The 14,726-nt window shown below is 35.3% G+C and overlaps 1 protein-coding gene across 2 annotated transcripts in view; it reads right to left on the reverse strand.

Moving 5' to 3' along the window:
* Lin7a (lin-7 homolog A, crumbs cell polarity complex component) overlaps nucleotides 1–14,726 on the reverse strand; it is a 138,893-nt gene that overhangs the window by 83,223 nt on the left and 40,944 nt on the right. Inside the window, exon 2 of one of the 2 annotated variants that reach the window (XM_047550099.1) lies at nucleotides 12,194–12,312. The exons of the other annotated variant lie outside the window; for it this stretch is intronic. Within the exon in view, the coding sequence (XP_047406055.1) occupies nucleotides 12,194–12,312 (119 nt within the window). The remainder of the gene's footprint in view (nucleotides 1–12,193; nucleotides 12,313–14,726) is intronic. 2 annotated transcript variants of the gene reach the window in all.

Raw genomic sequence — 14,726 nt, forward strand, 5'->3', positions numbered from 1 at the left:
TTAAAAATGTGTCTTTGCTCAGAGAAAGCTGCAGAAATACAACTATACTTTAAAATTTGTTTCCAATGAGTGATACAGTCATTCTGTAAATCATATTCTCAAAAAACTCAATGAGTACATTTTTCTATTATCTTTATCAGTTTAAAAATCTCATTATTATCCGTTTTCCCTGCCCTATTCATGGTCTCACATAGTGACACATTTCTACCAGCTATATTTGATGCCCAATTTTTCATTCAGATTCCATGAAATCTACATGAAGAAAAACACAGATTACTTGCTATGTAACTGTAGTCACAAAACTAGAAGAACCTTGAGAGAACAAACTAGTTGAGCAGTATTTCTCAACTGATATAATAGGGAGTAGACTTCATTTTAGGGGCGGTTGGTAAGAGGAGATAAAACAGATCCTCTTGAGAATTTGACAAAACTGTGGAGATACTCTAGAAAAATTGATTTATGTGTGTTGCTATGGGCTTAGTGTGTCTGCTCCAAAACTGAGGTTATTGCAGTAAAGCACTTGCCTAGCATTCACGAGGAACCGTATTTGGTATTAGATCCCCAGCACCTACAGGAAAAAAGAAAAGAGATTTTTTTGGGGAGGGGGTATTGGGTATTAAACCCAGGACTGCTACATCACTGAGGTACATGCCCAGTACTTAAAATTTTTTGTTGTTTGTTTAAGTTTTGACACAGGGTCTTGCTTGCTAAGTTACCCAGCCTGGCCTGGAACTTGCAGTTATGGTTTGGATATAAGGTGCCCCCCACCCAAAGCTCCTGTTAATGCAAGAATATTCAGAGGTAAAATTATTAGGTTACATCCTAGTTTGAATGGACTGACTGGTTGGTAACTGTAATTAGGTGGGTTGTCACTGGAGGAGGTGGGTCATGGGGGGAATACATTCAAACAGTTCACCTCCCGTGTGGACCCTTCCTCCTCCCTTCTCTTTGCTTCCTGGCTGCCATGAGATGACTGGCTTTCCTCTACTATGCCCTTCTGCCATGATGTTCTGCCTCACCTTGGGTCTAAAGCAAGGGAGTTGGCTGGCTATGGACTGAGACCTCTGAAACCATGAGCCCCAAATAAGTTTTACTGCCCCTAAATTGTGATTAAGTTTTTTAGTCAAGGGGATAAAAGACTAATACACTTGCCATCTTCCTGCATCAGCCTCCTGCTGGAGTTACAGGTGTGACCATCTTGACTGGAAGAAATAAGACTTTTAAGTGGTTATTAAGAGGTTATTAGGCCACCAAGGTTTTTCCTCATTTGTGGGACAAGGCTTCATGCTCGCTAGTGTCTCAGTTGGCCCTTCTACCTTTTGCCACATGAAGATGAAGCAAGAAGACTCCCTAGGTGCCAGATGTTGGCACTTTTATCTTGGACTTCCAAATGGATGCTCTTTATAAATGATCTCATCTTAGATATTTTGTAATAGTGGCACAAAATGAACTAAGATATGTGCAAATATTCATGCCATATTTTTTGCATTTGTCATTGAATTATTTCAGATATTACATAGGATTATGTCACTCTTATTTATCTTGTAAAAATTGATGGCTCCTTCCCAGAAGTAAAGCAATAAATCTAAATCCACCAAGTCACATGTAAAAGAGAAAATTTTGTTTTGCTTAAAATATATCTCAATGAGAAGCCTGTTACTTGACTTAAATTTATAGTGATATTTTTCATGAAAATATTGATGTCATTTTTAGCATCTAATCCATTTTGAGTTCATTTTAATAGCAGCAAGAGTTCAAATTGTAGCTCACATCGGTTTAGTAGCAAACAAAATTAAATTCCCAGTCTGCGCAGAGCTGATTTTCAAGACCCTTGAGTTTTCTCCAAGGCAATTCAACTTGGATTCAGGTTCTACCAACTCCTCTGTCTTCAAATCAAATAAAATTGCTTTTGGTAAGGTCGGCATCAACAATACAGCCTTTGTCAGCAAGGAAAGACATTTGAAGCCTTCTTTCAATTTTAAGTAGTCTAAGCAGCAGTAACCTTTAAAAGACTTGCAGTCTTTCCAGGTGTTTGTAGATGTTCTCTCCCAGGATAACTGACAAGGCTCTCTCATTTTCAACTCCCTTGACTTCACTGATTTCTTTCTTTCAGCTCAGCAAGGTCACAAGTTTTCAACTCCCATCTCTTCCTCCAGAATAGGCAGGTGTTTGTAGAGCCACCCTGCCAGATTAGAAAATCTGGAACTGAAAGTATAACCTCAGTTGTTAGGCCTAACATTTACAAGAAAGTCCTGCCACAAACCAACCTCTCTTGTCAAATTTTTCTGAGATTTAGCTTTCCTTTAATCACAAAATAAAGTGAAATTTCTGACCCATGTTCAGTCAGGTACATTAACACTTTTGCTCTGGAAAAGCCAAGAAACATTAGGTAGTAAAAAGAACACATTTTGCTCCATTTCTTTAAATTAAAAATAAAACTGTTGAAAATATAGATTCAAGGATATGGCTGTGAAATTACTAGGGCACTTTCAACAGAACTGGCAAGGCGTCTATTGTTGACACTAATGCATGTTGCTGGTTAAAGCAATAAGTGCCTATGACAAGAGAAGCCTCTGTCTTCACCAGACTAATCAAACTGGATCTTGGATCCAGAAACTCTGTATGTATTATGTATGTATATGCCGTATCAAATTTTTTTTATTTCATTATGAATTTTGCTTTACTAAGAAATTTTTCTCTGTTGGAAGAATTTGAACTTTAAAGTGTTCATGAGGTCAATCTCTCTCTCTCTCTCTCTCTCTCTCTCTCACACACACACACGCACACACACGTGCATGGGCATTAGTATTTACATGACAGATAAAAATCAGAGTTTCACTGAAACAATGGTAAGTTTTCACCCACTTGCGTGCAAAATGGGAATGACATAGTTGTTATTTTCACCACAATTGTCTTCGAAATACAAGCAAAATGTCAGAGTTCAGGAGAAGGTTATAGCAAGTGAACAGAGTCACTAATTTAATTTTTTTTTTTTGCTCTGAACAACCCACCAGTTCAAGCATTTCTAGACTATTTGACTTGATAAAGCTTTCTCCAGTTATTTATTGTTTCTTTTACTTGGAAATGTGTCAAGATTTTCATGGAGAGGTAAATATAAGTTTTGGTAAATTTCCACCCCTTTAAAATGGAACTTTTTCTCTAGGGAAAATATCTAGATTGTATGATTTATTTTCAGGATCCTCAGAAATAAGCTTTCTTGACTGCATGTGCACATTGGCAGGAAACTTATCACACAAGAAACAGTCTGGCTTTTGTGTCTCACCACATTTAGCAATGCAAATAAAATCAAAGGAAATGTAAGAGCCATCAGTTTTCTTTTCTTTGACATTTGCCAACTTAAGCTAAGTTTAATGTGAACAGAAAGAGATATGCATAAACATAATGTCAGATACATTTTTGTTAATTCTGATGAATGCAATGCTATCCTAGATGTCATCATACAAGGATGATGGTTTTACATAAGGAATCCATGCTACTCTATCCATGCTTAAAGTAAAATGTTAAACACATTAAACTATTAAAAAAGCAAAAGGACATATTTTGCCATAAACAATTTTTTGCACAAAAAGTGATGGAAACAAAAATAAAGCTAAATAAAAATTTTGTACATGAGGACACACACACACACACACACACACACACACCCTTGTTCTTACTTTATCTACAACAAGGATGTCTATACATGACCTTCAGTTTAAAAATCCCTGTTCTAGGGCTGGGGTTGTACATCACTGGTAGAGTGCTTGCCTAGCATTTGTGGAGCCCTGGGTTTGATTCTCAGCACTACAGAAATGAATAAATAAATAAATAAATAAATAAATAAAAATAAAATACAGGTACTGTGTCCATCTACAACTAAAAAAATATTGCTGTTCTAGACAACCTAATGTAAGAAAATATTTGCAAACTATACATCTGATATAGAGCTAATAATTCTGAATATGTAAGAATTTTAACAGTAAAAATACCAGATTAACTAAAAAAATGGGCAAAAGAGCTTAATAGACATTTCTCAAAAGGCATCATACAAAAGGCCAACGGGTATATGAAAATACTCAATACCATTAATCATCAAGGATTTGCAAGTTAAAACCATGATAAGCTACCACCTCACTCCAGTTAGAATGGCTATTATCAAAATGACAAATGGTAACAAATATTGGTGAGGACATAGAAGAAAAGGAGCCTTTGTACAGTATTGATGGGAATGTAAATTCCCATAGACGCTCTGGAAAATGGTACGAAGCATCTTCAAAATATTAAAAATACAATAGCATATGATTCAACATTCCCACACTGGGCATACACCCACAGAGAATGGACAAAGAGACATCTGTATCCCATGTTTATTGCAGTATGATTCATAATAGCCAAGGATTGGAATCACAACCTAAATACCCAGAAACAGATGAATGGATGAAGAGAATGTGGTACATATACACAATGGGATACTATTCAGTCATAAAAATGAATGAAATCCTATCATTTGGGACGACATATATTAACCTAGAGGACATTATGTAAAGTGAAATAAAACAGATATAGAAAGACAAGCACTGCATAACCTCACTCTATGCTGAATGAAAAATAAAAATTGATCTCATGGAAGAGGAGAGAATAGTGATTACCTGAGACCAGGGAAAGGATGGGGACAGAGAGAGAGGGTGATCAGTGGGTAAAAAATTACAATTAGATAATAGAAATAAATTTTGTGACTATAGTTAATAAAATCTTATACATTCAATATAACTAGAAAAAAGTTTTTAAAAATTTTCAATACAAAGAAATAAATTCACAAGGTGAGGAATATGCTAATTAGTCTGTTTTGATTAATATACAACAAATAAAACTGTACTCCACAAATTAATAATAAAGAAAATCTCCATTTTAAAGTGGTCTAAAATACACCATATGACCTCTGCTGTTACTGGAAGACTCCTATATTACATGCGAACTCACTGCTGGTTATATCTGCATTCTTCCATTTTCCATCTAGTGGAATGGCATGGTTACTTCCTTCTTATCCAATCAAATATTAGATGTCAAATCTCATGTTACACATGATTTTTCTCTTTAGGTGGTTAAATATCACTAAGTCCTTAAATTGTCATTGTATGATAAGATCAAGGTCTCTTCCTACTCTGGTTGTCTGATTCTGGTTGTCAACATCTTTTTTAAAATGTGGAGCCTGTATTAAAAACTCTGCATTTAAAAAAATATTTTCTTAATTGTATATAGATACAATACCTTTATTTTATTTATTTATTTTTATGTGGTGCTAAGGATTGAACCCAGTGCCTCAAATGTGGTAGGCAGTCACTCAGCCCCTAATTTTTTTTTAATGATTAAGAACTACAGGACTAACGAGGCACTGTGGTGTACAAGTGGAATCCTGGCTACGTGGGATGCGGCAGGAGGATCACAAGTTCAAAGCCACTGTTAGAAATTTAGGAGGATTCTTTCTCAAAATAAAAAGGACTAGTAGCTCAGTGGCAGGGCACCTCTGGGTTTATCCCAGTATCCGTGCCCCTCCCCACAAATAAAAAGAAAAGAAGAAAAAAGGAAAACAAACAAACAAAAAAATACTACAGGGTTATTGTTATCTTAATCAATGTTTCTATTGAAGCATATTAAAATTTTAACATTGTCACTAAAAGGACCAGACTTTTCTGCAGAATAGCAAGCACTCCCTAAATCCTTACGCTTTTAGCTACTCACTGTATTTGTCAAAATATTTATCTCATTTGATTTAATCTTCCCACCAAGTCATTATTATCTTAATTTGTCTTAAAAAAATGAGGATTAAACCAAACCAAGTTCATAGCAGTTAAGTAATTTGCACAAGATTTCATAGCTAAGTGACCAAGCAAGGAAGTAAATCCAGGTTTGTCTGAATCCATTAGCAATTGTTTTTCTGTGCTTTTCCATTATACTACATAAGACATGATTTAGCATCAGACAGCCTGTCTGCCTGCCTATCTGTCATCCCCTCTCCTTCCCTTCTTCCCTTCCCTCTCTCTCTCTCCCCACCCATTCCTCCCTCCCTCCGTTCCCTTCTTCCTTCCTCTTTCCCTTTCTTTCTTTCTTCCTTGTTCCTTCTCACTCCTCCTTCCTTGAATTATCCTGTTTTGTTTTTTTTCACTGTAATTGTGAAACTATGCTCTATTATTCAAACAATAATTGACTCTCATAGAGCAGATTAGCTTGCCTTCTGCGTTTTAGTTGACACAGAGAGTTAAAACACTCTATAGAACCACATGGAGAATAAAAACTCACATGGTAATGCTACTTCTCAAGTGGTTGTGGAATTAGGGTGCAGTGGTTCAATTTATTTTCTTTAAATAACTGATAAGGGGCAAAGAATATATTAGTCTTGCGTGTTTTCTTCAATACTCCTTATAGACACAAGCTCTTCCTTTTCCACATGTTATTCATTTCCCAGTTTACCACAACACTATACCTACAGAATATCTGGGACTCTACTCTTTAATAACAATGGTATCCATTGATCTTGTGATTATTAACCGTCTAATGCTAGGTGCTATGTACATATGATCTCTAACACTGGGGGCTTTGTATGCATGATCTTTAAGTACTAGGAACCCTGCAGAACTGCCGGTATTGTCTCCATTATCTTAAAGCGAAAACTTAAATTTCAGAAAAGTTAAAAATAAATAACCAGGTGGGGTTCTAAACTTAGTCAATGCGACTACAGCACAGATGACTCTGTTGCTCTCTCCGATCTGACAAGATGCCTCAAGGGGACTTTCCCCACATGTCCCTGCTAGGAGGTCCTGTAGTGAAAATTCCTAACCTATAGATCCCTCTGGGGGTGGTGAATCTCACTGAGAGCCAAAAGCACTTGAACAATAGACTAATACATTCTGAATATTTATTTTATCTTGATTATACCTGTTAAGTCTACAGTAAAGAAAGCAATCCATTTACAAAGAAATGGTGTGAGATTTAGGTGGGCGTAGGTTGAGATGCTGGAGGACTAATGAGTTCTAGTCCCAGGAAGAAATGAATGAGAATAGCAGAAAATGGGAAATATGGAAGTTAATAAATTCTGTGACTCAAGTTTCTAAAAAAATGTAAAATCTGTGAACCACAATCAGTACTTATATTGGTTACTAATTTCACACAGTTTAAAGAGATGCATTGCAGTTCAGAAAAAAATATAGTTTTAAACAATGTTTCATGGAAATTAAAGGGTTGATACTGCTTTTAACCTTTTTCCAAGGTAAATTTGGTTGTGTATTGTCTGTCAGGATGGCCTGGGTCATGCGTTGATACAAGAATGTCAAAATCTTGAGAGCTTAGAATAACAAAGGTTTATTTTTTGCTCAGGCTCTAGGTTGGTAAAGTGTTGGCTAGAACATCTATTTCTCATTTTCTCACTCTGAAACCTAAGCCGATGGTTAGTTTATCATATAAAATGTTACTATTTTCACAGCAAAGGGAAGGGCACATGGGAAATCAGGCACTGACCACTGGCTTCCATGAGGAGCTGGAACACAAATCTCCTACTCATATTATTGGCCAAAGCAGGTGTCATAACCATGTCTAATTTTAGAGGATGGACGAATCCAATTGTAGTATGTGATGTAAAGAAGAGGAGACTAGGAACATTTTTGTTTAATCCTATTGACAACCATAGAATGATAGTCCATATGGAGTTATTTATTTTCTTATTCTATCGTGAGGGTTACATTAGAAAATATTAACATACAACATCTGGTGATTGGTCAAAGAAAGCAGTTTTGGGTGACTTCATTATTTTGTACCACATTTTTGGTTCAATATACATGTGGCACTTATGAATATGGAAGTTTGTTCTTAGGACAGACCACCATCAGTGGTATATCATGCTCCAATAAGCCCATCACCCAGAATAGCAGGAAGCTTAAGTGTCTCAAAACTCAAAAGACAAGAATGATAACTACATTACTAATTATTTTCTTGATTACTCTGGTTGCAGAAACAATTTATTTGTATTCTGTTGTAGAAATTATATGTCTTCTTAAATGTGATCATTCATATGTTTATTGATTTCCTTCTCTGAGGTAAATAGAATATGAAGTAACAGGAAAAAAACCCCATCACCAAGCTAATGGTATTGCCACTCAATTTTCTCAGGAAACCCCCTCATTCAATAAAATAAATAATTCAATTTCAACCCTAAATTTATAAGGTTAGGTCATTCAAGTTAATTATTATAGGGCAGAGCTAAAATATGAGAAAGTCACTTAAGATCACAAAATGGTCTTTACTGAGAATATCAGTATCATAACATTTTTTATTTCATTTCTCATTGGAAAACTATATGAATATTCTCTTATCAGCCAGTGCAACTCATTATAGAATAGCATTATCACATGTCAGCCCATTTCTCTGTCATGTACTTGGAGATTACTTGTACAGAGTAAGTGCAACTTAATTATATAAGGATTCTGTCAAGATCCTTCACAATAAAACACAATGAAGAAAATTGCTGATCACCATCTGTATGCTGTGAATAAAGCTGTGTATGGGTTGTCATTCAAATGCAGTTTATTTATTAATAGAACAATGCCTTTCTTAGTTGTGTATATGTTTTTCCCTTAGTACTGATCTGATCTCAATGTACTTTTATTGGTCTTTATTACAGATTACATATGTCAGGAAATAGTTAAGGAAACCTTTGATCTTTTTTAAGCATGCATTTTAAATTTTAAAACACAAAATTTCATAAAATTATTCTCTTTATATAAGTGCTGCACATATTCCAAGAGCTGATTCAGTAGTTTCACCCAAATGTTAAGCAAAATATGGGATTACCTCAACATATAATAATAACTACTGTTGCACTTACATAAGGAAATTAAAAAAATCTTTGGCAAAAGCTTACCCGTCCTTATTTTTTAGCATAATTTGGGTTAAACAATTTTGTTAGGAATGAACCTGTATCTGGTTTTGCTCCAGTGAATGCAACTAAGAAAACACTTCTAAGTATTAACTAGCATGTGTTTCTGAAAATGTCAGAAAGCTGAACCACCAAAATTCCTATTCAAATAATTCCAAGTATTATTTGAAATACTTGGAATTATTTGAATAGGAAACCAAAACTTTAAAGGTTTCTTATTAGCACAACAGAGATCAGGAGTGAAAGTGTTCTTGGCTCAATACAATAATAATTTCCAGATATTCTTTGTCATACTTCCTAGCGATATTTTTCTTTATTAACATTTGGTTCATGTATCTCACAATATATATTCATATTTCACATTGTTATTGAAGAACTTTTCAGTAGATATATTAAGAAGACAATTTAGAGATACTTTATATATATTGCTATTTTTACTACTATTTCCCACAGTAAAGATAAAACAACACAATAAGAATAATGAAGACAACATTACACTTAAGAAATAATGCCATGCAACTGGGATGAACTGTCAGACAAGATGAAGTGATCTTTAACAACTTCTGTATAACATGCTTCCTTAGAACATCATTGTGAGCATAAAATTAATCTTAGTAGTTCAAAGTTGTAAAATGTAAGATAGATTAATTATATCATGTGTTTTTCCTTCTTAAACTTCTAAATTGCCTATAGATTGGCTATGGACTTCTGTGGACTGTTAATGGTACAGATGCCTATTATACCTCAGGCAGACTGTGTAAGATATGTTTATATAAAGTCCCCATATTTACTTTCATTTGTACTCTTTCTTTTTTTCATTAGCATACTCTTTAAAGAAAAAAGCCTCTGTGTTTATTTCAACAGATGTCTAGACCACATTTACAAATCCAGCCCTAGCTTCTCCCCCAAACTTCAGACTTAGATCCTACTCGGATGTCTGAAAGGCATCATCGATATACTACATACAGAACAGAGTTCTTGGATGGTCTTTTCCAAAGCTGGTTCCTCTCCAAAGATTCCCATCTTATTATACCATCATTCACCCAATTGTTCAAGCCCAAATCTAAGAATCAACTGAATCTTTTCTCTCTCTCTCATGTGCTATAGATATAATACATTAAAATTTTCTGGTGATTTTGCTCTCAAAAATATACCTAGAATCTGAAAACTTCCCACTACTTGTAATCCTGTCATCTTTAACCAAACTTCCATCATCTGGCTCCCTTTTGATCATCTCCTTATTTTATTATTGGTTTCTCTCATTTCTACACAGGTACTCAAGGTAGTGTTCTGTATTCTCACAGTGGCCAGAGAGATCTTTCCAAAAAACAATTCAGGTCAGGCCAAAACTTTCCAAGGTCTTCCTGCCATGCTGAAAATGAAGTTCAATGTTCTCACTATGGCCCAAGAGGCTTCTTGTGATCTGCTTTCCAGCTGCCTCTGGAGCCTACCTTGAATATTCCATTGCAGACATACTGGCTTTTGGCACATTGCTTCCTTGCATTAAGATCATTCTTGCCTCTGTTTTTTTGCGCTCATGGTTTCCTTTGCCTGGAACACTGAACTCCCTGATATTTGACTTACTCCATTACTGTCTTTGTTTCTTTTCTTTTCTTTTCTTTTCTTTCTTTCTTTCTTTTTTTTCTGACCACCCTAATCTTAACTCAACCCTGTTGTCCTACTTTATTTCTGTCCACAGTCTCATCACTCTCTAGTATTGTACTGTGTGCTTATTTTTCACAACTTTCTCCCACTGGAATGTAAATTGCACTAATGCAGAGACTTTGAATTGGATCGTGAGATATATAATCAGTGAGCAGAGATAAGTATATAATGTACTATCCTTTAGTTCTATGGATAGCAGAATGCTACAACACAGAAGAGATGTTAGAATCTCTAAAAAAGGAAAAGTTGGATGCCAAATCTCAAGGGAATGGTACTCTTTGAAGAAAGAAAAATGTCTAAAGGGAATTTAGCCTTGATATACACAGTGATCACAGGATCTGGTGAGGAGGCCCATGGGGTTTCTAGATATCTTATACCTTTCCCACTGAGGGGAAGCAATGGCAGAGAATTCATATGCTTTGAGAAATTTCCTTTCATTCTTTGATCAATTCAAAGGTTAAAACTTAGACATGTAATTATGGTTGCTTACTCAAGCTGTGTTCTGTGTTAACAAAAATTAAATAGTGAACAACTTCACCTGATAAAGATTGAACATAAGCACAGTATAAGCTGAATTCCAGCAAAGTCCAAATGTTAACTGCATTGGATAGGTTACAGTTTAAATCTGTAGGGTTTTGCATGTCTCTCTGAGTCTTGCATCCTCTGATTATTCATAAACTAGAATTGTTGAAAATGTACATTAACCACAAGTAGAATCGCAAAGAGGAAGAACAGTTGATATATCTGTTTCTTGGAAAGCATAAGCTTCTATGCTACAACAAATTCTCCAGGTTGTTGCTGGTTTCATATAGCTTTGGAGAGGATGATGATAGGTAAATCATCACTGGGGACTTCTAGAAGGTCAAATATGACAGATTTATGGGCTTTGGGTTCTGGTTAATGAACTATCATTTAGTTCCTGATGGGCAAGGGGTAATGGGCTACTGAATAAAACAATACAACTTACATGTTTCAAGGGGCTTTTATTATGAACAACTAAATACATCAGTTTAATAGTCAATTCTACTATTAGTCAATACAAAATTCAAATAGTCATTTCAGCACATTTGTTTCACCTCACTCTTTTTGAAACTGTTATTAGCCAGAAAAACATTACAAAGATTTACTATGGAGACATACCAGCCTGTTTGGATATTTCCATTATTTCACTAGACAGTAATATCTGAGTAACCTCAGTAGGAGGTTACTCTTTCAGATTTACCTATGAAAGACTTAGCTGAGTGTTCTCTTAAGAAAATCTGAGCTCTCATTAACTGTGACTGTTTCTACCTGAATTTCCGGGCAGCTTCATGTGAGTGCTAAATAGTTTAGACTACATGCAACACTTATCTGCTGTAGCAGACCCTTCACTGCTACCAGAAGATCAACATTTGGTTTGAGATAAATGTATAAATCCTGGATGGATCTAATTTAAGAATTTAGCAGACTAAATTATATTTTATCATCTGTCCAAGGAGCTAAAAACAGTCAGTAAAAATGTAGTTCTAATCTTAACAATTTCAACCAAGTATGTAGAAAAACCATGTTTTCTATTTAGAAGACATATGGCTGAGTATAGTTATTAAAATTTTAGTGTCCTACCTCTCGGATTGCTGTACAAAACTCACTCTGAAGCACTTTTTTGAGAGACTGTAGCTTGTGTACTGGTACTTCTCCAGATTCCTGTAGTTTTTCCAGTAATTCAATTGCTCTTGCAACATCTGGGTGAAAAATAAATAAGTAAATTTTAAAAAATGAAGATATCTAGAATAAACTGTATCTCATTAGCAAAGTACCATTATTTCCGTTGAGCGGTGACATTATTCCAATTGAAAATCACATGGAATTAATTGCAAAATCAGAATTTATAACTCAGAGCTTACTGCTTTTATTTTGGGGTAAAAGGTCAACTTAATCTGTTTCACATAACTTCTTGTTTAATATATCTTCTTGGATGGCATTTCATGTATGTTATTTTTGTCAGAAATCCATTTGAATAAAGAAGGAAGAGCAGGAAAAATGTCTGTTATTTAATCTGATACACCAATAATCAAATCAAACTAGTTTGGTCAATTTTACATCTGAGATGTGTTTTTTTTTTTCAGTTTGACTTTTCCCATCTCACTTTATTGTAACTACAATGTAACACTTATTAGTATGATTATTTGCTTGATGTGCATTCTGCTGCACTTCATCTATGAACCTCTTGAAGGCAGGAACTTGTCTGATTTGTTTGCCATTGCATCCCCCAGAGTCTGGTATGAAATATGAAAAAATATTTGAAGAATAAATGAATTAATGGACTCTCAATTTCCCCACCACTGCATTATTCCAGGTCCCTTTTATCTCTTCTCAATTCAACTGGAATAATTTCTTCTACTCCAGTTTCCTCATATGACCCTCAAGCTTATCTCCCTAAAAGAATAATTTGATCATATACCTGCATATCAACTTCTAAAACAGTACCAAGTAAAATATTTTTCAATGTCTATATATCACAGGTTAATGTTTCAAAATACTTGTAGTCTTTTATAGCTGTAAAATCTAAAATCCCTGTATTATTTCTCATTTTCAAGAGAAAATGATATAATAAAAGAAAATTCAAAAATACTTATAGTGATCTCTTCCACCTTGTTTCTATGGTCAACATCTCACTAAAAAGTCACTCAGGCTTGTAAGTAGTAGGATATGACTTTTCAATTTAGAGGTCACTGGCTCTGTAAAGTATCACACGTACCAGCAGTCAGACTACAAATCCATCCGTCCACCCATCCATCCATTCATCAATTCAATAATTTTCATTTCTATTATACTTAGCACCAAGCTTAAAACAAACCATGCTTCCTTTCTGAACTCACAGAACTCATGATCTAATAAGACTGGAATGTATCAACACAGTCACCAATAAAAAAATGTTACCACTTCAGAGTTTGGGTGAGGTTAGCATAGGTGTATACATATAACTGAAGAAAGTAACCAGAAAGTGACTTTATAGAGACTCCCCCACGAAGTATTTTGATTGCCAATTGTAGCCCAAAGTAGCACAAATCATGAAATCAATATGACACTGTTGGTGTCTAAAGTTTGTCTCTTAGTACATAAACTAGAAGACAACATAGTCAATTGGACAACACCGGTCACATCTACAATCGATATGGTACCCAGCTGAGATTTTTAAGCATTTCTAACTACATAAAACACTCCACTCAGATGCCCTATGGGCACATAGAATTCTCAGTATGTTTAAAACTAAGCTCATCATTTTTTCCCTGAAATTATCTCTTCTCTTCCTATATTCTGTTTCCATCAATGGTATCTCCAAATACCCTGTCTCCCAAGGTAGACCATGGCGTCATCTTTCATACTCACCCCCAAATGTAGTTTTTGTCAGCAAGGGCTGTAGATTCTATCTCAAACATACCTTTTGAATGGAGCTCTTCCCCTTCATTAATTCAGGAAATCCTTCATCATTTCTCACCTATAGTACTGGAACATCTCCTAAATGAGGTCCTTTAAATTCATCTTTTTTTTTTCAGTCCATCCTCCACACTGTTTCTAAAGTAATTATCCTGAAGGATAAACCTAAATATTATTTTCCTGTACCGAAAATCCCCTACAGAATAAAGTTCAGATCACATAGGGTTTTATAGAAGTCCCTCAGTAGACCACCTCTTCTGACATCTCTCTTACATCTCCTCCTGCCCATGCTGCACTATAACCATCCAAAATTTTTGCTGTCCCTAGAACATGCCACAGAATGTCATGACTCTAATGGTTTGGCATATATTGCCCCCTATTCCTGGGGCGCAACTCATCCCATCATTCATTCATGCCTTCATTCATTTAATAGTGTTGGGTCCTTGTGCTGTGCACAGGAGACACGTGGTAGAGGAGATAGCCCTTTCTCTTGATTTCATCGAGTACACAGGCTTGAAAGTCATGGTGCACAATACAGTCATGCATGTTACAAAGTTCTGCAGAGTAGTCCATGAATATGTGACAAAGGCACATATCATTCAGGAGGTCAGAGAGGACTTCCTCATGGAACTAATTGCTAAGCAAAATCCTAGATAGTAGGTAAAAGTGGGGAAAGGGCAAAGAATGTTTCAAGCAAAGGGAATAAGCAAAGACAGAA

Source organism: Sciurus carolinensis, chromosome 4, assembly GCF_902686445.1.
Source record: "Sciurus carolinensis chromosome 4, mSciCar1.2, whole genome shotgun sequence".
Classification (NCBI taxonomy): domain Eukaryota; kingdom Metazoa; phylum Chordata; class Mammalia; order Rodentia; family Sciuridae; genus Sciurus; species Sciurus carolinensis.